Source organism: Spinacia oleracea, chromosome 2, assembly GCF_020520425.1.
Source record: "Spinacia oleracea cultivar Varoflay chromosome 2, BTI_SOV_V1, whole genome shotgun sequence".
Taxonomy (NCBI): domain Eukaryota; kingdom Viridiplantae; phylum Streptophyta; class Magnoliopsida; order Caryophyllales; family Amaranthaceae; genus Spinacia; species Spinacia oleracea.
This window is the reverse complement of record NC_079488.1, coordinates 110,235,193-110,261,262: the sequence shown is the minus strand read 5'-3', so window position 1 is coordinate 110,261,262 and position 26,070 is coordinate 110,235,193. Positions and strand designations below refer to the sequence as shown.

Sequence of the window (26,070 nt, the reverse complement as noted above, 5' to 3'; positions counted from 1 at the left end):
AATTCGAACTTGTGTCTTAACGTACACATGTCCACTAGGTCTTATTTCGTTGACCAATTAAGACTTCATTAGTGTAACGTGACTAACGTCCGATGATGACTACAAGAATATACGAAGTATATTGAACTGAAACCTTGCTAGACTTGTGTATAGTCAGACTCCCCTCCGGCATATCTTGTAGGATAGTCAAATGTGCTACTGTAATTGACCGGCAACATAGTTTTAGGAGGAGAGTTGAATAACCAAGGAAATAAATAAACTACTCCGTAAGTTGCAAGTGGATGAGTGAGTTTCTTTTTTTTACAAGTATAATGAGTCATTTTCTTTTGTCGGTGTGAGGGGGATGTGTAGGGAGGATCATTTTTTATTATTATTATTATTGTTACACAACTTACCTATATCTATAGGGACTATTTAGAGCTTATTATATGCACTTGAGTGCACGGTGTACTCTCTCATATTTTCTCTTTGCATATGAGGGGAAAATATGGTAGGGACCACCAATGAACATAAAAATACCCTTGGGTGCACGGTGCACCCGGGTGCACCTAATAATTTCCATGGACTATTGGGGAGGTAGGAATAATAAAATAAGCGTGGTCCCTAACAAAAAATAGAAGTGTTGCAAGTATTTAGGAACAGTCGAAAAACCGGCAAAGGAACAGTCGAAAAAAACAAGTGTTGCGAGTATTCTACAACAGAGCGAATACATCATATGTCAAAAATTAATCTTCCAAGTTCTTGTCTCCACTGTTCTTTCTTTATCACTACTGAGTAATTGATGAATGAAGTCAAACTTTTACTATAAATTGGGTGCACCTTCTCGTATCACCCCAACCTACAATCATAAGAAAACCACAACAAAAATGAAGCCAAACTTATGCGTTGAAACAAAAGGCAAACTGCTAGAAAATGATGAAACAGAACCAGTATCTCCTACTGGACAATACTTCAACAGCAAATCCTTGTCTATTTCTATCCTTGCCATTCTCGAATCTGAAGTTCCCATAGATGACTCAAGCGCAACAACATTACTTCAAGACCTTTTCCTTCCCATTAGTCCTAGATTTTCATCTATTATGGTAATGTATACATCCCCCTCTATTCTTACTCTTCTAGTCTTAGGGCCCTGTTGGCAATTAGAGTTTAACGTTTAGCTGTTTACCGTTTACATTAACAATTAGCTGATTACTTTTTGTTTAGCTGATTTGATGAGTACGTAGAGGTTTTTTAAAAGTTGTTGGCTATTTTATTGCATAAAATGACATTTATGGAAACTTGTGTTTTATACTCCGTAGCATTTATTTAATTTTGTTAGGAACAACAGTAATTATAGGCAAAAATGACTTTTACAATGTTACATTAAAAAACCTCTAAGCAGTGGCGTATTCAGGATTTTGAAGTAGGGTAGACATTTTTTAATAAAAACTTAATACAAAGTATGACGTAAAATAAATTAAACTTTAAAAGTATTGCTCAAAAATCGGTGTCTATATAAGTTTGATATCTCATCACACTAATTAATACGGAGTAATTACATTGGAAAAAAGTATTTGCATTACATTAGTCATCGTACCCACGACCTCGCTTTAAATATGAAGGTTAAATAATGAAACACTAAAGAAGCATTGACGAACTAGCTAGAAGCTCTTAGAACCCATTAAAGAAAAGTGGAAAAATAAAAATAAAAATAAAAACTACTGGTGCAAGGTTTCTAATTTGGTTGCTTGTATACAATGCTTAAGGTAAATGGCAACTTAGCTAAGCCTTTTTCCTTGTTACTCCGTATTATATACAACAAATTGTAATTGAATATTACAAAATAGATACGCCCCTGCCTCTAAGTAAAAAGTCGGTGAAATGAGATTTTTCAAAATGAGAGGTTTTAACTCAATCCTCTTTTCAATAATCTTCTTTTTACCAAACACTTTTTTTTAGAATTTTAACTAGTCAAACCTCTAAAAATGGTCCAAACCTCTAAAAACCAGTAAACCTCTCTTTACAACAAAAGGTCTTGGTATTTAGCAACGGATTTTTGAGACCGCACAAAAAATTAGTGTCTTATTGACTAATCCAAGTATCACACACTAAGTTACTCAGACTCGGGTACTAGCACGTGTCTAAGTGTCCAACACGGCTAAATTGTGAAAATTTTCCTTGATTTTAGGCCAAAATAAAGTGTCGGATTGTCCATACCCATGTCCGAATGTCGAGTATCTGACACGATCACACGGGTATTTGAGTTGAAACAAAGAGTTCGAGTAACATAAATCACACATTAACTAACTACATGAATGGGTTCTTGCAGATATCTAACCCTACAGGAGAAAAACAATGGAAAAGAGTTCAAGTAAACCTTCAAGATCACATCAAAGTCCCAACCTTCTCCAACAACTTATCAAATCAATCATACGACAACGAATTCGATCAATATCTTACAAAAATCAGCATGAATCCACTACCAAAAGACAAACCATTATGGGAAATTCACATACTCAAATACCCAACAACCAAAGCAGCTGGTCATCTCATTTTCAAACTTCACCATGCACTTGGAGATGGATACTCTCTAATGGGGGCGCTTCTTTCTTGCGTGAAAAGAGCTGATAATCCTTTTCTTCCGTTGACTTTTCAGTCAACTCGAGTAAGTACACAACAAGTTCAGAAAAACAACAACAATGGTGGTTTTATGAGGTTGATGGTGATGGGAAGAAGAACTTTGTCTATGATATACAGAGGTTTTTCTGATTTTGGGAGTTTTTTGAGAAGCTCTTATACTGTTGATGATAAGACACCTATTAGGTCTGGAAATGCGAGTTTGGGTTTTCACCCTGTTAAAATCTTTACCCTTGCGTTTTCCCTTGACCAAATCAAACTCATCAAAACAAATCTTGGCACGGTAATTATTTATTTTCTATTCTTTTGAGTTAGTTTATTATGCTTATGGTTTTTCTTTTTCCTTTTTACGTAAGTAATAGAAAAATATTTCGATACTCGACTCTTATTGGGTAAAAATTTTCATTTTCATTATTAACTTTTCTATTTGAAACTAACTAACTTAGCTTCTTTTTCCATTCTTACAAGAATATATCACAATTTTAAACCTTTTTTTTTACTTTGTTTTATCCATTGGTATAAAAAAGTTAGAGATAAATTAAGCAAAATAATTTTTAAAACAATAAATATTAAAATAAATTAATTAAAAACAAAAAAAAACAATTTTCAGGCCTGTTACTCTGTTAGATCGCGGAAAAACCCGACCTTTTTAATATGCGGGTATGGACAAGAAGTCAATCCCGTTAAAAGGGTTTGATTTTCCCATTTTTGCGTGTTGGGCAAAAAAACTTAGTCCCGACCCGTTACCCGCCCAACCCCGCAAATGATCACCCGTAAAATAAATTAAAAAGACATCATTACTATTTACTAACATATGTGTATAAACTCCTGCAGAAGGTAAATGATGCTATTTCAGGGATAATCTTCCTGGGGACTCGACTATACATGCAATCAACACATACAAAATTCAACAAGTCGCGGTCTACAGTTACAGTATTGTACAACACCAGGAATATAGGAGGTTACATGTCTGTCGAGGAAATGATGAATGCAGATACCAAAATATGGGGAAACAAATTCTCATATTTGCAAATATTATTACCTGAATTAACCAACAAGAATTGCTCAAACCCCCTTGATTTTGTCTATGAAGCACGAAAACTGATCGCGAGGTACAAAAACTCACCAGCAGTCTATCTCACCGCGCAGTACCTGGATATTGTAAGGAGATTCAGAGGATCTGAGGTACGACTCTGATCAGTTCACCTTATATTCACTTATTTGAAATGTAATAAAGATAAAATAAGGGTTTATGACTCTATGAGTTCAGATAAAATAAAATAAGGGTTAATAAGTTTAGGGTGATGATAAAGGTCGCAAGTTGCGACAACATTTAGTTGTCACAATCTCACGTGTCGAAATTTAATTGGTACATATAGGCGCCACGTATGCTATGAGTCATCATAATATTTTTACTATAAATGCAAAATTTTTACTATGAAAACATGTAAATAAGGTAATTGATATAAAGAAAGAAACAAATTAGAATTTTAAGATTTTCCTACCTTTATTTTAAACATGTATAATAGAATATATAAGTTAAATATTTTAGATTCCAATTTAAATCATGACACATAAGCATGCCATGTCATCATTGTGACACGGCTTAAAGGTCGCATGTTACGACCTTTATCATTTTCGATAAGTTTAAATGACACATTTTTATAACTTCTAATAAGAGTCGTAAAATAAGATAAGTTCAGATCCGGCCAATAAAATAAGTTAAGAGAAATTCAGGTAAAAAACACACACCGAAAAACAAACTTATTGCTTGAAGAGAATTCTGAAGTAGGGTTGCTTTATCTTTCAGGCAATAGCTGAGAACATCCATAGTAGATTGACAAAATCAAGCATGGGAATTACAAATATGATAGGTCCAGCTGAACAAGTGACATTGGCAAATCATCCAATAAAAGGCATGTACTTCATGTGTACTGGTATTCCTAAGGTATTTCCTCCTCTTCACAATAAATGTATTGTTTTGATTTTTTGAAAATCTATACTATTATTAAATCTCAATGACATTTCATGCCATCTCGTCACATGTCGCCGCCATTAGATGGCAAGTGACATGGCATAGCCACGTTAACATACATGTTGCCACCATTAGATGGCAAGTGACACGCCATAACCACATTGACATATAATATTTTCTTACAAAAAGATGAAGAAATGCAAATATCAATGCTTGAACCCATGACTTCATGTTTATAAGTTAGAACTTTAACCACTAATCCAATAATACAACTTATGATATTTTAGCAATAGAAAACATATAAGTTATGTTTATTAATACCTTGTATTAAAACTTTAATGCCTACCATAATTATACATTTTAATAATTTTCTTAGGAAACTAAACTATACTTGATTTTTTTTTCACTACATAAATAAAATATAAAAATAAATTATGCACAAATATTGATCTCATGTTATATGTAAGTATTTAATATCAAACTATTGTAATTATTTTTATTTAACTCAAATTTTATCAAGATTAGTTCTCAAATTACATATAGTCACCGGGGCATCGCCCGGGGCAATAACTAGTTATTTATAATAAGAGTAACTACAATGGTTATAAAAAGGATATGCTCGCAAAAAATAAAAATATATGAGCTAGTAGCCAACCGTTGGTACATGAATTACGTAAGCAACTATTAAAATATTGTAGCGCATATGAGTAGGTAGCTCACGAAAAAAAATGGAAAAGGTAAAATAAATAAAATTGTATATTAAATAAAATATTATAAGGACCTACATAGTATTGTAGTCAACTAATTGAAAACTTTGTAGCTTAAAAACATTGTAACTAGAAATTTGATTTGACAAATTTACACCACCTCGTAGCTATCCATTGGAGTATCTCTAATGTATGTTACCAAAATATAATTTATTTTGCATTTTTATTACTAATAAATACAGAGTAATTAAAAATAAAAATAAAAAGTTCAACAATAGGTGTTGTCATGTTGATAACAATAAAAGTCAAAACAATGCATCTATTGTGAAAATGTGGTAATAATAACTGCTAATCAAAGTTGGCCCTATCGGGTTTCCGGCATGTTTTCAATCAACACGGTATTGGGCCAAACGCGGGCCCAATCCATTTTGGCCTTTTGGACTAGGCTGGATTAGCATGCTTCTATCAGGATCGGGTATAAATTTTCGACACAAAAGGGGCAGAGTTTTATTTGAAGTATTTAAGTATCTTACAGTATCTCCCATTTTAATTCCTTTAATCACATTTGTAATGGATTTGCAGAGCTTGACAATAACAATAATGAGTTACACGCAAACATTGAGGATTGCAGTTGGAGTTGAAAAGGGCTTCATAGACTCACAAAGGTTGGAATCATGTTTCATGAATGCATTCGAGATGATATACGAGGCGGCTACAAAGAGCTAATTAAGGGGACATTCAAGATAACACGGCCCAAATCCATATTTAAGGCCCATAGGCCCAATACCAAGACTTTTAAATACTACATCCGTTCCTTAATGTTCTTTACGCTTTGGAATATGTGTCCAAAGTATGAAAACTTTGATCGTGGATTCTCACTGTTATATACATCAAAATGTTATCATGTAAGATCTTGTTAGATTGGTTTCGTCGTATATTTTCAAAATATCAAATTTTTATAATTTTTTTACATACGGAAATTGATATATAAGTCGTTAAATATTGCATTGGAGTCTGTACAAAAAGCAAGCGTAAAGAACATTAAGAAACGGAATACATCATTAGTATAAATAATGTATTATTAAATCATCTTCAATGGGAAACTCAAATAGGGGCTTAAGAGGAGAAATAAGTGTTGCTAAACAAGAGCCCCGTTGAATGGAGTTATAAATAATGCAATAGTTCTCATTTTTTACAACTCTTCTTAAAGAGGTTTTTTTTCCATCTCTACAAAGAAGTCTGTGGGGAAAATAATTCTGAAAAAAATAAAATAATTTCTTTATTAATAAATGAAAAATTAGTTTTTAAGAGTCTCGCCATTGAGAAAATGTATAAGATCAATTGTGATTTATACATATGGAAAAAAAAAAAAAATCCGGTAGGATCTTGTTTGATTCGTCTGTGAAAATTAAAGAGCACATAAAGAATAGTTAAGTGAGGATAATAATTTCAACTCGGAAGCTTAATACATAAGCGGATAAGCCCAAAATACAATTGGTTCAACCAATTAAGCTTATTCCAATTCAAACAATATAGGTGGTCAAAACATTTAAATCGATCACTTATACTTCTTTCAAACTATCAATGTGGAATATTTTCAAACTAAAACCTCACCATATAATTGAAGGGTGCTCTAACATCAACAAATTACTCGTAAATCCAGACTTTAATTATTATTAGTAAATAATTAATAGAAACTGAATTTAACACATGCTTAAATAGTTTAGGGTGGGTGATGATAAAGGTCGCAAGTTGCGACAACATTTAGTTGTCGCAATCTCACAGTCGAAGTTTAATTGGTACATTTAGGCGCCACGTAGGCTATGAGTCATCATAATATTTTTACTATCAATGCAAATTTTTTACTATGAAAATATGTACATAAGGTAATCGATATAAAAAAAGAAACAAATTAAAATATTAAGATTTTCTTACCTTTATTTTAAACATGTACAATAGGATATATATAAGTTAAATATTTTAGATTCCAATTTAAATCATGACACATAAGCATGCCATGTCATCATTGTGACACGGCTTAAATGTCGCGTGTTGCGACCTTTATCATTTTCGAATAGTTTAAATGGACTTGTGTAATTGAAAAATAGATTTAAAAAATTCTATAAATATTTGTCATATATAATGGTACAAAATACACACCGTGCAATCGCACGGGCTTAAAGCCTTAAACTAGTACAATATAAAAGGAAATCAACTTAAAAGATATTTACTAAAATTACCAAAAACTTTTTCTTGACAATAGCTAAACCTTAAGTACTCTTTTAGTCCTTTTTTTTCTTTAAGTTTTTCTTTTATGGTGTCCCAAAATATTCTTATATTTCCTTTTATATTATCACATAAATGCCTTAATATTCTATCAAAATTTGTGTCATATGATTTTTTTAACCTATTAAATTCATGGTGTTATTTAATCTCTCAAACTTTTTCCATTATAACATTAAAAAAAATTCATTTTCCTAATATCAGAATTTTGATAAAAGTGAAAACATTATAAATAATTGTAGTTTGACTTGTTTAAATAAAAATAATAGAGAAATCTCCATGCACATTAGTTGTTAAAACGCATGCAAAATACCAAACATAAAAAAAGTAAGATCACCAACTTTACAAAATTTGATGTCTTGGAATAGCGTTTGGCAAACATAAATCATCAAGAGTTGAATCCTATTTGATTTGTTCTAGGTCTATAGGAATTTTTTTATTTATTCCTCCGACAGGTTGGGTTTTTTTTTTTTTTTTTTTTTTACGAAGTATATTATTTGGGAGTCGAACAAATTGTAGAAGTGTTGCATGATAGAAGGTACACAAAAGTTATGAACTGTAATGTATTTCTCGTATATCTAGCCAAGAGTATGTATATGTACATATTTGGCTTACAAATAAGAATAATACTTTTCGTTAACGTAAACAACAATATTATGACATCTTATCATGCCATAACAAACAAATTAATTCAAAGATTATAGTTACTTAGTGGACACGTACAACGCACGTGAATTTGACTATTATTTATAAAATAGGCCCCTAAAAAAAACAAAGGCATTATTATTTCTCAAAATCCACAAGAAGCAATATGAGTTTGCCCCCATTAGAGAATGCATGGTTACTTTTAAGTTATGGTGAAAAATTGATAGGACAAAATATAGTGTATGTAAAATCGAGTAAAGTGATTCACCCTCGTCGTACACACACGGACACACCCTTAGTCTTAACCACTATGCCAAGACCTCATTGGTATGATCTCAGTTCATAGAGAATGAGATCGAGTTGATAGATCTTGAGTATGAAATTGCTTAATTGCATCAGCATTCACCTGCTTTAGATAATGGCTTGCGCAAATGTGGCGATTGTTTTTGAATCATTTCTCAGAAAAATGAAGTGGTCAACCTGCAATTATGCAGAAGCAGAAAACTGAGAATCATGCATGTACCAGAAAACATAAAAGCATGGACTATTTATCAATTTACGCTGCATCTTTCAGAAATTATTACATCAAAATTTATTACCCATAAGGCTGGCCCTCACCTCATATCTACTAATCTTCCTGTATACCAGAACCGGGGGATCGGAAATCAACATCCGGCTAATTAGCCTAACAATTAAGCGCGTAGCAAGGGGCACGTAAAATGTTGCCCTTAATGTTTACAAATTTCTCATCACGGGCATTTTGGTGAACTCGCACCATGTCAGTTGGCTAACTAGCTAGTTAATTAGGGAAATAGACGTATTCAAAATGAACGCTTCAAGCCAAAAGATACGGTACTTTGGATGCATAATAACCCGATAGTGGTCCTGGTCTCGACAGCATAACTGCAGGGATATCATACGTACGATGCAATGAAAATGACCGGGACAACAAATATGGGTAGTTTGTACTAGTAGTTGACAATCTTGAATATAAGTACGGGAATGAAGTCATTGCATTACCCCCACTGCCTTCAAAGAGGCTTCCGCGCCAATAAAGATGGTTGTGGGCCGGGCTTCGGGTTGGGCCAGATCGGGCCTTGTGCCTAAGCCTAATTTTGCTAAATATAGTGTTTTTGTCGTGCCGGGTCGTGCTTTTTCCAAAAAAAATGCGTCCCAGGCCCGACCCACGACTTTCTTTCTTCTTGGTTTCCAACTAACCATAATCACTATGCTGCACTAGATATCCCATTCAACTCTGCTGGTTTCAGACAACAGCACAGCGCACTTGCGGTAACAAATAATTACCTGTTGATAAAACGGGTCAGTGAAAGGAATAATTCATTATTTGGTTAAAACTATAACTGAATAACTACTATTTCAGCTAGATAAGTCATTCATATCATATGAGGAATTACTTTGTGCGTCATTTGATTAGCTTATATGAACCACACAATTAGCAGGATGCTTAAAAGCTTATCATAATCATGACAGTTATGATGCAGTATCATTCGGCAAGCAGTGCTAAGAAAACAATAATGGCTAATAGAGCATATTAGATACACCAGGATGCACGGTGCACCTTCTCACATTTTCTCCTTACACGTAAGGAGAAAATGTGGTAAAGACCACCAATGGACATAAAAATACCCTTGGGTGTACGGTGCAACTAATAATTTTCAGACAACGTTAGCGAAAACAATAATGACCGACAACTAACGTTAGCAAAAATCAAACTGAGTAGTTGGTAGTTGACAAAGAGTATGTAATGCAGGAAATTCAACTTAAACAAAATTATGCACTTGATGTTTGATTGAGAAATCCTAATATGTTCATACTATAAAATTTCGCAAAAGTTGTTCCCATTATCACCACCACAACCAAAATAACGCGAAAAATACTGCAGTATAATTACCTACTTCACAATAGCAATCTATCCATATAAGAAAAATGAAGTCGAAATTGCAAGTAATAACAGAAAGAGCCAAGCTGCAGGAAAATGATGAAGCAGAACCTGTATCGCCTACCGGACAATACTTCAACAGCAAAGCATTATCAGTCTGCATCCTTGCAATTCTGGAAACTGAAGTTCCCTTTGATGATTCATGTGCTGTCACACAACTTCGAGACGTTTTCCTTCCCATCAACCCCAGATTTTCATCAATCATGGTAAAAACTGTATTTTCTTCTAGTTTCCTCTTCTACATTTAGGCTCTGTTTGGTAAGGGGGTGTAAACATTTTCATGGAAAACGATTTTCCTTTTTTCAATCATTTTACGTGGTTTAGTTTGGGAGATGAACTACTTTTCCACCTTTCCTCCCTCTCCCTTCTTCCCCTTGATCTTCACCATCTTCTCCCATTTTCTCTTAAGAAACCAAACAAAGGAAAACTAGTTTCAAATTGTTTTTTTTCCTCGGAAAGTGTTTTACATGAAAAATCATTTTGCACTGAAAACGGTTTACACCAAACCAAACGGAGCCTGAAACAAAAAGTATTGCTACTAAGTACTAACTAGCTAGCTGAATTGCTTCAAACAGATAACTGACAACACTGGAGTAAGACAATGGAAAAGGGTAGAAGTGAACCTTCAAGATCATATTAACGTTCCCAGTTTCCCAGAAGACCTATCAACTGAATCATACGATGAATTCTTCGACGAATATCTGACAAAAATCAGCGCACATCCACTGCCACAAGAAAGGCCATTATGGGAACTTCACATAGTCAACTGCCCAACAAGCAAAGCAGCTGGACATGTAATCTTCAAGCTTCACCATGCACTTGGTGACGGATACTCTCTAATGGGAGCACTTCTTTCCTGTGTGAAAAGAGCTGATGATCCTTCTCTTCCGTTAACATTCCCTTCAACTAGATCAAGCTCTAAGTTTAAGAGCAAGAACTCCATGGATGTTATAAGCTTGCTCCCACAAACTGTATCTGCAATCTTCAAAGGAGTTTATGATTTTGGGTGGAGTTTCCTGAAAAGCACTTGTAATGCAGATGATAAGACACCCATCAGGTCTGGAAAGAGTCTGGGTTTCCAACCAACCAAAATCTCTACTATAGAGTTATCCCTGGATCAAATTAAAGAAATCAAAGCAAGATTAGGCACTGTAAGTTTTTCCTTTCTCAGTCTTCATTTCTTTTACAGCAAAGAATACTCCATAGAACAATCTAGGCGCGCTCTTCAACTTAAAATCATTGATCACATTCAGTAAAGATCAGATTTAATCAGTAAAATTAGTTTTTAATCAGTAGAAATCGGTTTTAATCTGTAAAATCTAAAATATGGCAACTTCAGAGAATAAATAAAATTGTGAATTAGGATGCGTTCTATTCAACTGATTTTTACTTATTTTTCCTGAACTTATCTTATCTGAACTTAACTACATTTGTCTGAACTTATTTTAGTTATAAATTGTACTTGAGTAACCCTTATTTTTGCTTAACTTATCTTATACGGAGTATGAACTTAATTGAACTTATTTTCCCTGAAATAAGTGGAAATAAGGTGAACATAACAGATTAGTCAAAATAATCTGTGAACAAGTGTATCGGCTAAAATAAGTTTGTAATTAGTAACAACCAGTTTCAATCAGCAAAAATAAGTTTTAATCAATTATTAGGAGCTTTTATCAGTGAAAATAATCTGAAGCATATAATGGTCTGGATATGCTTGGAACACTAGCAAGTCTAAAACATTCCCAAACAGACCAGGCCAACAGGAAAAACGAAACCAAACTGCAAGAAAAATCGAAAATTGCAGCTGAACTTTAGAAGAAACTCAAGACCAACCTAGTAAGGATTCTAGAATGCTTGATAAATCGATTATACACGGTGATTTTCATAAATGGAAAACTCTTATACCCTCTTCTTGGCCACAACACTCTGGTATCTTTACATTCATAATCCATGAAAGTTAAGGAAATGAACCTAGAAAGTCGTTAATTTCATCCACTGATGCAATGCCAATAAAAGACATCAATCAGTAGTTCAATACTGATATTATTCTGTTTACTCCTGCAGACAATAAATGACATTCTTGCAGGGATAATTTTCCTCGGGGTTCGAAGCTACATGCAAGCAACAGACACAGAATCCAGCAGTTTACAATCTACAGCATTGGTGCTGCTCAACACTAGGAACACCAGAAGTTATATGTCAATTGAAGAAATGGAAAAGGCACATACCAAAATGTGGGGGAACCAATTTGCATTTTTGCATGTAGCGATGCCTGAATTAGTCGATGATAAATACTCCAACCCCCTTGATTTCATCTACGAAGCACAGAAACAGATCACGAGGCTCAGGAATTCACCAGCACTCTATCTCACAGCTCAGTGCCTAGAGATTGTAAGGAAATGCAGAGGACCTGAGGTACTTGAATATCATACTTTATGTGCATGCTGTCTTCATTTTAGTTTTCCTGATCAGACTTCAGTTAGTTTTAGTCAAGATCAGTGCATAAAAAAGCGCAAAGCGCACTAAAACGATATGAGTCCTAGAGCCTAAGCGTAAGCGCAAGGCGCGCGCTTCATCGAAGTGAAGCGCACTTTTTAAGAATTAGGGTTTTTTCACTATTATGCATATATATCTTACTAAAATAACCACAAAAATATATAAACATTAGATTAGCTTCCAAAAATATATTATTCTTTGTTTTAACAAAAATAAAACATAACATAGTGTTTATCAAGAAGCTAGGGCCGCCTGTAATGATTGTTGTCTTCTTCTTTTCTTCTTTTTCCTTTTCTTTTGGACTCTTGGGCCACTTTCTATTGTTAAGGATTAACAGGGTGTGGTCCAAAACACAATAACAACATGTAAAAAAATCTTTCGATGTAAAGTAAATAAAAAAATAAAAAAATCAATGAAGCGCCAAAAAGCGCGCTTCGGCGCACTTAATCACAAACGCTTCGCTCAGATCTAACTAAGCGCTTTTCCCTAGAGCTTCGAGCTTTAGCGCGCTTTTTTAAACACTGGTCAAGATTAGTACAGGTATCTGTCGAAAACTTAGCTTTCTTGGTGACTAGACAAACTTCAGTCACAGATCACAGATGAGTATAATTCTGAGAGATTGCAGCATCAATGAAATTTTGATTTTGAATTTTCACTCATAAAGTAGAGCATTAATGTATGTCTAGATTTTACCTAAAAATAGCAAAGATAAATTGAGAATAAGCACCGGTGTATTGACAATCATAGGTTTATACGTAAGTGATATTGGCAGAACTTATAACAAAGACAAAGTAATCCTTAAAAACATTTAAACTAAGTCTTATATAAGCAATTACAAAAACAATCTTAATAGTGTACTTACTGAAACTAAGCAGTCCGAGTATCAGTATGAGCAGTTATAAAATTTGAGGATACTGGACTCAATACCGGTCCAAGTTTCCCTAAAACCCAACAGAACCAGTCGGATAAGTGTGATAACCTCCTTTTTTTTAATTTATCTAGTAAGCTTATTTTTTGAGAGGGTATTAGTTCCTTAACTTTGCTACTAAAAGATGGAATAAATAACAAAAACAAAACCCACTAGGAAGAGAAACAAAAAAAATTCAACTACGTTTACATTTTGTTTCAGTCAGCAGCTGAAGTTATCTACAATACAATGAACAAATCAAGCTTCGGAATGTCAAACATGATAGGTCCACTTGAACAAGTGACCTTAGCTAATCATCCAGTCAAAGGCATATACTTCATGGTTTGTGGCACTCCTAAGGTAAGCATAACAAAAGGTTCATACAATTCTATATTCCATGATATTTCAAAATCAGTAAAAATTGGAAAATTGCCAACTACTTACTATTTTAGTTAACTCTTGACCCCTCATCCACCACTAATGATTAATCTACGGATTTGCAGAGCCTAGTAATAACAATTATGAGTTACATGCAAACTGTGAGGATTGGAGTAGGAGTTGAAAAGGGATTCATAGACTCACAAAAGTTGACCTCATGCATCGAGAATGCTTTTGATTTGACATACAAAGCAGCCACAACGAACCATTAAAAAGATTTCAGACAACAGAAAGTTTCTCCTCAGGTGGATGTCGGTTTATCTCAGATTATGACATTTCAGTTAGCTCTAGCCTTTCATTTCTTTGATCAGTTCAGTCAGCAGATACTATTCCTATTCTAGTACAAGCAAAAGAAAATGGTTCTATGTCTATTTCTCCTTGCATTGTTGTGATATTGTAACTTAGTGATTCATAAACCTGAAGTCTGCTATCTCAAGATAAACTACTGACGTCCATGATTACGAACCATAGTTATTCGTGGGTAACAAATATGCTCCTGCAGTTCATTTTCAGAAAAAGGGGTTCTATATAAGTCCCCTGCATTCACATAACAAAGCCAATATGCATGTATACATTGCACAATGATCAAATTAAGAACATACCAGTTACCAATATGATGATAAAGCTAGGAGAAAGCCAAGCACATTAATAGTGTCTCAAAAACACCTTTTGCACGTCCCTACTCTTGCTCGAACAATGGTGGGTTCCCGATGCTTACAAGAAATCCCGTTTGCAGCAAGGCCAGCAACACTGAAACAGGATTGAGAAAAGGTTGTCATTACTCATGAATCATAAATGGATGAACACTAAAGCTGCCAGGTGTTAATGTTATATGATACTCCATCCTTTTCCCTGTGATAGGAAAATGCAAATTACATACTTAGTAATAGTACAAAGTAATTATTTGATTTCAAAAATGGTTTAACAAAGCAACCAAAATATACATTACATTTCCAAGTTACACCTCCAAAAATTGAACAAAATGCAAAATGACTACAAAATCAAAGAGAGAATGGTTGAAATGTCTTCTGTAATTCTGTACAACATAAAATATGCTCCCTAACAAAAATCAATAACAATTAAAGAATAAAACTGCTTCAGAATTTTATTTTCTCAACCCTCTGTAGTAGTCTGTACAATCAATATTTCTTCAACAAGCTCCTCATATGAATATAGCACCAGGTTTTCGTCAATGTTTTTTGCCGCCTCCAACCGTCAAAATACCTCCCGATCACCCTTTTGTAACTAGGCCTCTGTTGCACCATCTTCCAATACTCAGCAATACTTGGCCTAGTAATAATATATTCATTTTCTAATTTTAAGAGCACCAAGCGAGCCAATACCGGGATAAGCATAACATCTGCCATTGTAAACTCTTCTCCGGCTAAGTATGAAGTATTGTTCAATTGTGTTTCTATCTCATCAAGAAGCCTAACCAAATGTAGTTCACCCCTCCTTATTACCTCTGGATCTTTCAACTTCTCTTCTGTATCATATTCATTTCTGAGCCTAAGGTGATAGGCACTTGCTAGATCAGGAAACTCTGCCATCCTAGCAATGATTACTCGCCTTATGAATTTTGAAACATATAGGCGGTGTTTCTCAGGGACACGAGAGAGCGTGAAATATTTAGGGTTCCACTCCTGGATTTTGTGCATCCATTCAAGGACTTCTCGGTTGCTGAGATTAATGTCATCCCCAACTGATGAGACAGCCGCTATCCGTTCTATGTACCTGCAACTCAAAGGACAGTTCGTCAGTCCCCTAGAACCAAATTTTTCTAAAGAACTGATAATTTTGAGCATAAAAATAATGGCAGAAAATATATTAATATGTTTGATAGATGATGAATACAAAAGGGGATACAAAAGTAGTGACTTGAGGCCACCAATCTCCAGATTTAGTGACTTGAGGACACCACTCTCCAAAGCCTAAGCTTTACCATATTCTCAACATGCCTCTCATAGTCTCATAACCTAATGTGCCCTTATTTATAACCATTCTACTACACCTACCTTATTTATCTTCTACCTGATATTACTCACTACCTATTATGCCCTTCTCTTACACTTGGTTCATTACAATTTTCCATCATCGCATCTCATGAAATTAGGATTAAAAGTAAAAATTAAAAGTTGCAATTGAACTTATCAGATTTCAGAATAGGCTACAGAATCCTACCAAACCATTTGCATCTAAATACCATGAAACTTTTATTTTTAAAATGAAAGTGTCTTTTAGGATACTTGGATACATGCAACTTCCTGATAGGATACATTTCAACTTGGATGATTACAAAGGACAGTATCAAATAATCCACTGAATTTACCTTTCCTTCTAAAGCCCTATGGTAGGAGGCCTACCTTTATGATCAAGGGGTTAATGGAAGAAATCGGGTTTTCCGAAGGCTAAAAAAGAGCTTCTTTACAATTGTATAGGAATTACGAAAGGCTATGCATATATGACCCGCCCCCCTAGTCCTCATAGGTAGGGACCTCATAGAAGGCATTACCGAGATGGTATGTGTAACATCTACATCTTGCTAGAAACTACTCAAACTAGAAAGACAATAAACACCATCCAAAACTGAACGCATTGATGTAAGGATAGCATAACTAAATTAAGTACAAAATCAACAATAAAAAGGCCAGATACTTATGTTCTCAAACTAATGGAATATACAGTGAAGATATCTAGTAATCTACTGAACCCCAAATGCGAGCTTCAAGGGAAAATGTGATATGAGAGGCATATAAATTTGAGTAAAAGTAAAGTGGCAAAAGAAAGTTGCTTACTGTAGAATCTCAATCGTGTTGTAAAGAATGTGAGAACCATTCTGAAACACAGGCAACTTCCCACTTGGATTCATCCGGAAGAATGACGCTTCCATGTTCTTGCCAGTGATAGGGTTGATATGATATGACGTATAATCAACCCCATTCTCTTCTAGTGCAAGTCTCACCTTTTGGCTGTCTACAGAGAAGGGGTGATGGTATAATTGCATAGTATCGCCAACATCAACTTCACAGGATGAAACGTAGGCAGTATGTCAAAGCTTAGGCCAACAAATCAGACACAACAATGTTTCCTGGTAAACAACAATGGGAAAATCATTACCCAAATATCAGGAGCAATACACAACTTAAGAGTTTAATTAAGCCTACGACACACATTTCTGAAAAAGTACTCAATAATTGGTAATAAACACAAAATAGGAGGCAAACACTTTAAATTGACATACAGTTATGACTAGATCAATCTTTCGCCCCCCCCCCCCCCCCCCCCCCTCCATCCCCCTCATGGGCGAATAGGATGGGCAATAGGAAGCCAAACCACATGGATTATAAGTACAATAGAATGGTGTTTGCGGCATTTTATATCAATAATATTTTCTGATTACTCCGTCATAACTTCAGGTCTTCATCCATATATTAAAAACACAACAAAGTATATTTACAATGTACCACGTATAAGAATATATCGAGCTCATCAGTCCTAGAATGACACAAATCAACTCTACTGGCCTCAATCAACTAGGGGGTGTTTGTTTAGCGGGAAATGTGGATGGGGATGGGAATTTATTTCCCAACTTCCTCCATTTCTCATGTTTGTTAAGTGGGAATGGGAAATGAGCATGGGTTTGGGAATGGGAAATGTTAGGCTCAATTCCCTGGATTTTATTACCTAGGGAAGGGGTGGGAATTGAGAAAGGAGAAAAATGTCCAAAATGTCATTAATGAGTAAGCAGATTAGTTGTATTATGTGGGTATTTGCGTAATTTTGTGATGTATTTCCCAATCTATTTCCCATCACTTCCCAAACAAGTCAATGGGAAATTTTCAAGGAATTCCACCCACAAATTCTCATTCTAATCTCACACTCTATTCCTCAAATTCCCATTCCCACATACCAAACGCCCCCTAGAGATATTATTTACATCTTCAAGTCAGCAATTCGTGCCTACTGAAGAACTAATTTGCGGTGTTTGTTTTCATCAGTATGTCAAGCCTTAACCATGAAGCAGACATCGACTCGAAAATGGGCATAAATCTCCAATTTAATCAATGAAGACCTTATATCACAGAAAGTTGATACAATACTTCTATCACACAAAAACTGTTGACTTTCCCCTTGTGCTGTCATCAAAATGGCATGCCTTTCAACATCCCAATTTCCTTAAATAATATTTCCTCAGTAATCAGCATATGCAGCATGCTAGAAAATTATTTACAGTAACAAAAAGAACAATAAAAATACAAACCTCCTGACAAATTCCATCAAAAAAATACCTTCAATTTATTAATTTTCATGGAAAATCGGATTGATGAATAGAAAAATGTACATGAATTAACAAAAACAACCCATTTCAACTTGAAATTAATCAGTAACCCTAGGCCAAAACTAATAGAAAATTTATATAAAAAAAATTAACACAAAAACCTCAAATTAATTATCACCCACTTAGAAAAGATTACTGATTAACCTTAAACAAAACTGAAAGATAATTTACAAAAATCAAATCCAATGAAAAACAAGAAAAAAGACCCAGAAAATTAACAATTCTAGACTAAGAATCATACACCTTAAGAACCAGATTGTGAATTCTATCATCTCATTTAAACAAACAAAAAACCCACATCAAAAATTCCAATTATCATGTTAAAAACATCAATAATAAAATTGAAAATGAGAATTGAAGAAGAGGAGGAAAAGGGTATGCTAAACTTGCCTGAAAAAACTGGAAATTTCGTTGCTTGAATTTGCTGACGGCTGAAAACAGAGTGTTTTTTCTTAATTTTTTAGTTGTAGTGGGAGAAGAATAATTAAGTGATGAGAGAAGATGGGGGAGTGTCGTTGTCAATAGCTCACAATTTGGTGGGCCCGCTTACCTTTTATCCCGAGAAGAAAGTGAGCGAATTTTGGAAAGTGAATCGGAGAAAGAATTGCAATTTTGGGGAATGATTTGTAGATTGTGAAAAAATTTAGAGCCCAAGATCCTAGTTGGGAGTTCAATGTTGGAGCAATGTAGCTCCACATCAACGGTTTTAACTTTTCACCTATTCTGGCCTGATTTTCTAATTTTTATTTTGTTGGTCTGATCTGATTTGATATATTTTGATATGGTCTGATCTGATTTAGTGTAGATGTTTTCTATAAGTGTTTTTTGCTTTTTTTTGCCCTGATATGGTCCGATTTAATAAGCAATAAAAATAAGGTGAAGAGAACATAACCCAAATCAAACCCTTAAAGGGTTGTAGAAAATATCTATCTATAGAAGTGATCAAGTGATATATTTATTTAGAAACGACCGAAGGCATCTGATGTATCTATTTAGAAATGGGGGAAGTCCTTTATATAAGGCGTTTTGTTGGATAATTTACAACAGATTCTCAATACGTTTCTAAGTACTTGCAACTGTTTGAATTTTACATTGTTCATATACTAACTTTGACCATATCAATCAAATTTTATTTTGTAGTCTGTTGGTGTGTGAGTATGATTGCATTTTTTTTTAACAACAATTAAGTTTATAGTTTTAACTAATGTATACTTGCAAGTAATTTTTTTGGTCAAACTTGTACGTTGTCAATTTTGTCAGTCAAATTGTAGCAAAGTTTATTAAAGTAGCAATCTGGGTATGGTCTATTTAGTTTTTTTTTAATCATTAATAGCCTCCTCTTTCTTCTTATGGGTGTTAGTAAAGATTGTCGTGGGTCGGGCCGGCCCGAGACCCTACACGAAGAAAGCACGGCTCGACATGAGCACGAACGTGGGCCGCACTTTTTTGGAATAATCACGACAAGGCATAGCACGACTCGACCCAGCACGACAAAGCACGTTATATTAACAAAGTTATTTGTTTATTTATTTTGAGGGGAACAAAGTTATCTCTATACTATTGATTTGAATACTCCGTATTTTGTACAAGTATTAATGAATTATGCAAAACTTAAAAATTAAAGGAAAATTTGTCATAAAGCTCCTTTTAAAACACGAAAATTGTCAAAAAGGACCTTTTAAAAAAAAAGTTGTCAACCAAGGCCCAAATTGGATTTTTTGTTGTCAATCAGGACCAAGTGTCAATTTCCGGTAGTCAACCACCGATTCCGGCGTTGACTGGCGCGTGACACGCACGTGGTTGACTTTTGAACAAAAAAAAAATTTCTAAAATTTTCCCTCCAATTTTAATCCCCCACCCCACTAACTTATTAATCTTAAAAAAAAAACGATCCCTTCTCTCTTCTGTTGAACCTGCTCTGCCTCTTCCCCCATTTCTTTCTTCCTTCCAAGCTCGAATTTCTGGTCCTCAATGGAAATTAATCAAAATCGCGAATCCCAATTGTTATTCGGTGATCTTCGTACCAGGTAAACCTTAAATCCCTAATTTTTTTGGTCTTTAAATGTCATAAACTTTTGAATGGGGCGATATTTCATATTAGCCGTGGGAGTTTCATGTGGGACGGTTGAAAGCGATCCCTCAGGTACAGCCCCTTTTACGTTTGGACTTTGGAGTATAAACTATAGTTTTATTTTGGGTGCAAAGTGTATAAACTATAGTTGAATATGGGGCCTAATCACAAAATAGTCGGTGGTGGATCCCATTTTCCCATCACTATATGGCTACATTGGTTTCAAACTTTCAATTCTATACCTACAAAAGCATAATGTGCATTATGTTTTCGGTGTACTATTATACTTTGTATATTTGCATTTTATATTTTCAAATTATAGTTTTTATTTTAAACTACGAGTATATGTTAGATGTAGTACTTATGCGTTTTTAAATTGAATTAGTTTAGGAATGTATATTAAAATTACGCGTTTATCGACGTAATTAATGTTGATTTTAACTTAATATTTTCATTTTTAGCTTGTTATATATAGTCGTTAGAACTGTATGTATCATTTTCCTTCGATACATATATAGAATGGTCATCATAAGTTGAAAGGTTGCAAAGTTTGCAAATGGATATTAGTGGTCAAATTTTCAAATTGTTGTCGAGTCAAGAGTCTAGGACTATGCTACTTTTATCTTTTAAGGGTTTTCAAGCTTTTTTTTGTTGTTAGTACTAGGGTTGTTCAAAATCCGATCCGGTCCGGATTTGTACCCGTAAACACATAGATAGTATGGAATAATAAAATAATTGGACATAATTTTAATTGTTAGTGTAATATCTGCACACAAAAATTTGTTTGAATTCATATTTTTGTTTTGGAAAAGATATGCAGTGATTTATATCAAATCGAGTTCAGTTAAAGTAGTAATATTTTGGGGAAAGAGTACATACAAATCATTAACCACTATGCTTAGCTAAATATGGTTGTGGGTCAGACCCATGTTTCAGTCTGAGCCCATGGGTCTGGACGGGCCCAAGCCAAGCCAAGCTCGTCTGTAATAGGCAGGTCGTGGCGTGCCGAATTTTTTTAAATGGGGCCAATGTCCCCTTCGTGTTGGACAGGGTTGGATCGTCGTGTCTAAGCCTAATTTTAGTAAATTAAACATGCTTTATCTTGTTGAATCGGGTCTTGTCAAGCACTTTCAAAAAATATGTTGTTCAATACCGACCCACGGCTTTGAGCCCATGTCGGACTATGTTTTATCGTGGGTCGGGCCTGGTCAATCCTCTGACCACCCGGCTCACAACAATCTTTACGTGTATCTCATCTTGTCATGAAATGTGCTACCATACTCCCTAGTACCCTCTTATACGAATGGTCTAAATGGTCTATCATTCATTCATTCATTCATTCATTCATTCATTCATTCTGCTATTTGACAGAAGGCCTCTCTATTATTATTGATTTGTGAAATTTTTTGGGCCAACTTACTATTAAAAGAAACATAGTGAACATTTAAAGCCCAATCTACCACAGTCTAGAAAGAGTCGCTGAGCAATGAGCATGCATGACTGCATGAACAATGCCGAGTTAATAAAAAGCCCTATAATTAGACTTGGTTATCGTGCGGATCGGGTCAGGGTCCGTACGTGTCAAAAGAGGATCGTATTATAAAGGGTGACTTTAAACGGGTCGATAATAAACATGTCGGAGCTCGTAGTAGACCAACAGTGGGCGGGTCAATAAACAAGCAAGGTAAAATGAAAAAAAAGAGGCAAATGCGAGTACAACTGTACAAATGGATACGAAACTGTATAAATAGCTAGGCTTTTACATCATACAGAGTAACTTTTTTAGTTACTCCCTCCGTCCCGGAATACTTGACTTGTTTTCCTTATCGGGCCGTCCCTTAATACTTGACATGTTTCTAAAAATGGAAATATTCTAACAATATTATATTATTTCTCACTCCACCCCTATTAACCCACCTACCCCCTACTCCAAACAAAAAATAATTAAAAATTCAACCCCTACTCTCCCCCAACCCCACCTCTTAACCCACCTCTCACTAACTACATTAAAATAATACCCCACTATCAACTATTACCTATTAAATTAAATAAGTCAATCAAGTCCCTTAAACTCTGTACCGGTCAAATCGAGTCGAGTATTCCGGGACAGAGGGAGTATCAAATTACTAGGCTAACGGTTTGACTATGACGTCATGTATAAATGTATTGACTCGGCTGTCAAATAAAATTCATGTCAAATAAAAGATTAAACGTGATGTCCAATAAACGTTCTTTTAACTTGACTCTAACCTTGGGTACCCAGCTAAATATCCAGATCTACGTGTAATGTCAACCTACCAGATTAATTTGGAAGCCCAATGAGATCACAAGTTCACAATATACAAAACCCAATATGAAAATCATCCGACCCAGATCCATTTATTTGAAATAAATAGCCCAAATTTAAGCCCGACCACAAAATGTATCCGTATGACTAAAATTTATCAATCTACTATCTTCCCTAATAAATTTATCACAAATTCTTAAATTACGACCATTACACAATAAGTATTGTTTAAAAGTTACACTTATCTAATGTAAAACTTATCTACTTTTCAGTGATAAAAAAATTTCTCTTTAAAAAAAGTTATCCTTCAAAATCACTCATAATGTATAAAAGGTAAACACTTAATTCAAATGTTTATCCATAAAAAAATACTTCATAACATAAAAAGTAAATCAAAATATGTTAAAAGTTATTACAAAAGGTCTTGCGCGCACAAGGTGTACAATAAATTTATTGTACACCAAGATAACTTTAACCCATTTTTTTATAACTTTAATCTAGTTTTGATTAACTTTTATATTAGTAAAAAAAAAGTTGATAGATAAACATTTTAATGGGTTAAATGATTAATGTTATACATTATTAGTAATTTTGAAGAAATAAGTTTTACTAAAATGAAAAAATTTATCACTAAAAAATAGATAACTTTTACATATATAAGCTTAACTTTTAAACATTTTGAGTTAACTTTTACTCTGGTGTACAATATTTATTGTACACCCATTGTAAATAAGAATTTGTGAAGTTATTAAGATTTGGGTAAAAGTTATCCCTATTTACAACAATGTACACATGTTGTGCATAAGCTAGACCTTTTGTAAATTAATTATTACCATTGACCCGAAATGACTCCACCCAAGTCACCTGATCAAATCACCCATTCTTTAATTGATTAGAAACAAGACTTGATTCGAATAACTCGTTTATCACCTCTAATCAAACTATATAAGAGTTAAAGAGGGAAAACAAATTTTGAATAACTCGTTTATCACCTCTTATCAAACAATATGAGAGTTGAAGAGGGGAAAGTAGATTAAATATCACCCGTACAATTTATGTATGGAAAGGGAGACATTGACATACACATCTACCTTTTACACATAAATTATTTATTAATGGTATTCACATGTTACTATTCAGTGTGAATTGAATCATGTAATAGCACAAGTAGATGAATGGTGGCAAATCTATTGAATGTAGGAAATTAAATTAAAGCCCTTGATATTTCTCTTCATCCTTAATATTCAAATGGATATGAAGCTTTGATTGTTATTTTTTATTTTTGTGTGGTTAATAAGATCTTCAAGTAATCACATCAATTCAAGCCTTTTTAAGTTTTTATGAATTTGTATGGCAATGCCTTACTTTTAAAAACATAGATATACGTGGACTACTCTCTTGATTCAAAATGTAAGTTCATAAATGTGATCATGAAATCACAAATTTAAGAATTTTGATAAAATCCGTTGAGATTTTATTCGTTACTATGCGCTATTTGAACTCTCGGTAATATTTTCAAATTTTCAAGTCAAATAATGTTCATGCAAATGGCTACGGATCAAATAAAAAGGACGTACTGGAGCGATTGAGTAGTGATATTTGGTCACGTAATGGACGTGATCATTAAAATGTATAATTTCAGAAATGTCATGAAATCACAAATTAAGATTTATGATAAATCGGTTAGGATTTTGTTCGTTATTATGCGCTATTTGAAAAATTATCGGTAATATTTTTCAATTTTCAAGTCAAATATTGTACAAATGACTACGTACAGATCAAATAGAATTGAAAGGACGGAGGGAGTAATGATCTTTGATCAAGTTACGTACAGACGTAATCATTTCACCGTGAATTGAAATGTAGGTTTTATCTTATTAATTAAAAAGTCCCTAATTAACTTGTAATTCTTGCTACACCAGATGTATGTTTGAAGGTGAAACAGATGAATCTAAGTTGATGTTTGGAACGAATTATAGTTGATATGTCATTTTACGTTTCCCACTTCTGGTGAATATATTTGGAGACAAACAACAATCCATAAACTAATTTAACAAGTGGGGGATCATCATCATCATTATGACTAACAAACCATTTAAAGTCCAGTCAATCAAATCAAATCAAATATACGTGCATGCACTTGATTAAAACGAGAAAACACTAACTATAATGTTTGTTTTTGAAAGTAAATAAGGAGTCGAATCTAAAAAGATCTCACATGATAATATTTTGATGTATGTACTAGTGCACTTATTCTTAAATGAATCTGGTCTACATTAAATTTATTATGGACTATGTCTAAAAAAAATCAGCAACTTGATTCAAATTAATTAGACATGTTATTATTCGGAGTAATTATTATGAAATAATATCAAAATGGTATCGTTAATGCATGGTGTGTTTGAATTATGTGATATTAAGTCATGATTTTCTTTTAAAAACAAAGGAATGCTTAGATTCAAAAAATAGTTATTATATATAAGAAAATTGTTGTTTAATTTATTTATTCACCATGTGAACAATAAAGGTCACAATGTATGAAAAAAAGGTGTTAGGGTAAATTGTTAGTTTTAGGTCCACAATAATATTATGGTGGATCAAGTCCACACAAGAATAACCTCTAATAGTAGGAATTTATGGTCAAACTTTTCATACTTTAAGCACATACTCCCTCCGTCCCGGAATACTCGACCCGGTTTGGCCGGCACAGAGTTTAAGGGACTTGAATTGACTTATTTAATTTAATAGGTAATAGTTGATAGTGGGGTATTATTTTAATGTAGTTAGTGGGGGGTGGGTTAAGAGGTGGGGTTGGGGGAGAGTAGGGGTTGAATTTTTGATTATTTTTTGTATGGAGTAGGGGGTAGGTGGGTTAATAGGGGTGGAGTGAAGAAATAATATAATATTGTTAGAATATTTCCATTTTTAGAAACAGGTCAAGTATTAAGGGACGACCCGATAAGGAAAACAGGTCAAGTATTCCGGGACGGAGGGAGTATTTCAAGGTGTAGACAACTTTCAGGAACAAAGATAATATTACAAAAATACTAAATTTTCTACCGTATAAGCTATCACACTCGCACGTGGGAAGGGAAAATATCTATCTATACTATATATTAAAAGACATTTATAAGAAAGTATACGTGATACGTGACGCTCTGCATATGATCGTTCGCTCTATCTAATCTTTAGATACATTAAAAAAAAGTCAAACATGATTTGCATAAGGTTTGAACCTTTGACCTTGATCTATTACTCCCTCCGTCCCGGAATACTTGACCTGTTTTCCTTATCGGGTCGTCCCTTAATACTTGACCTGTTTCTAAAAATGGAAATATTCTAACAA

General features: G+C 34.0%; 3 protein-coding genes and 1 long non-coding RNA gene across 4 annotated transcripts; 2 read left to right on the top strand and 2 right to left on the bottom strand.

Moving 5' to 3' along the window:
* Positions 1 to 709: 709 nt before the first annotated feature.
* LOC110781940 (wax ester synthase/diacylglycerol acyltransferase 11) lies at positions 710 to 6,302 on the top strand. Its single transcript, XM_021985988.2, has 5 exons — positions 710 to 1,082; positions 2,309 to 2,899; positions 3,451 to 3,801; positions 4,427 to 4,564; positions 5,881 to 6,302. The coding sequence occupies exons 1-5, from the start codon at positions 786 to 788 to the stop codon at positions 6,022 to 6,024; spliced, it is 1,521 nt and encodes a 506-aa protein (XP_021841680.1). The 5' UTR covers positions 710 to 785; the 3' UTR covers positions 6,025 to 6,302.
* Positions 6,303 to 8,746: 2,444 nt separating this feature from the next.
* On the bottom strand, positions 8,747 to 10,816 carry LOC130468105 (uncharacterized). The gene is made up of 2 exons (XR_008928505.1): positions 10,238 to 10,816; positions 8,747 to 9,531 (listed from the first exon to the last, which is right to left on the bottom strand). It is a non-coding gene; the product is annotated as an uncharacterized lncRNA (long non-coding RNA).
* LOC110782006 (wax ester synthase/diacylglycerol acyltransferase 4) lies at positions 9,845 to 14,398 on the top strand. Its single transcript, XM_021986049.2, has 5 exons — positions 9,845 to 10,392; positions 10,762 to 11,337; positions 12,251 to 12,601; positions 13,812 to 13,949; positions 14,093 to 14,398. The coding sequence occupies exons 1-5, from the start codon at positions 10,174 to 10,176 to the stop codon at positions 14,237 to 14,239; spliced, it is 1,431 nt and encodes a 476-aa protein (XP_021841741.1). The 5' UTR covers positions 9,845 to 10,173; the 3' UTR covers positions 14,240 to 14,398.
* Positions 14,399 to 14,628: 230 nt separating this feature from the next.
* Positions 14,629 to 18,950, bottom strand: LOC110782007 (glutathione S-transferase TCHQD). The gene is made up of 3 exons (XM_021986051.2): positions 18,757 to 18,950; positions 16,823 to 17,115; positions 14,629 to 15,761 (listed from the first exon to the last, which is right to left on the bottom strand). Exons 2-3 carry the CDS (start codon positions 17,029 to 17,031, stop codon positions 15,167 to 15,169), a joined length of 804 nt encoding a protein of 267 aa, XP_021841743.1. The 5' UTR covers positions 17,032 to 17,115; positions 18,757 to 18,950; the 3' UTR covers positions 14,629 to 15,166.
* Positions 18,951 to 26,070: the final 7,120 nt, after the last annotated feature.

Coding starts and splice junctions, on each gene's coding strand:
- LOC110781940 (XM_021985988.2), top strand. CDS start 786: ATGAAGTCAAACTTTTACTATAAATTGGGTGCACCTTCTCGTATCACC. Junction 2,900..3,450: donor TCAAAACAAATCTTGGCACG/GTAATTATTTAT, acceptor AAACTCCTGCAG/AAGGTAAATGATGCTATTTC. Junction 3,802..4,426: donor GGAGATTCAGAGGATCTGAG/GTACGACTCTGA, acceptor TTTATCTTTCAG/GCAATAGCTGAGAACATCCA.
- LOC110782006 (XM_021986049.2), top strand. CDS start 10,174: ATGAAGTCGAAATTGCAAGTAATAACAGAAAGAGCCAAGCTGCAGGAA. Junction 12,602..13,811: donor GGAAATGCAGAGGACCTGAG/GTACTTGAATAT, acceptor ATTTTGTTTCAG/TCAGCAGCTGAAGTTATCTA. Junction 13,950..14,092: donor TGGTTTGTGGCACTCCTAAG/GTAAGCATAACA, acceptor ACGGATTTGCAG/AGCCTAGTAATAACAATTAT.
- LOC110782007 (XM_021986051.2), bottom strand. CDS start 17,031: ATGCAATTATACCATCACCCCTTCTCTGTAGACAGCCAAAAGGTGAGA. Junction 15,762..16,822: donor AACACGATTGAGATTCTACA/GTAAGCAACTTT, acceptor TTTGAGTTGCAG/GTACATAGAACGGATAGCGG.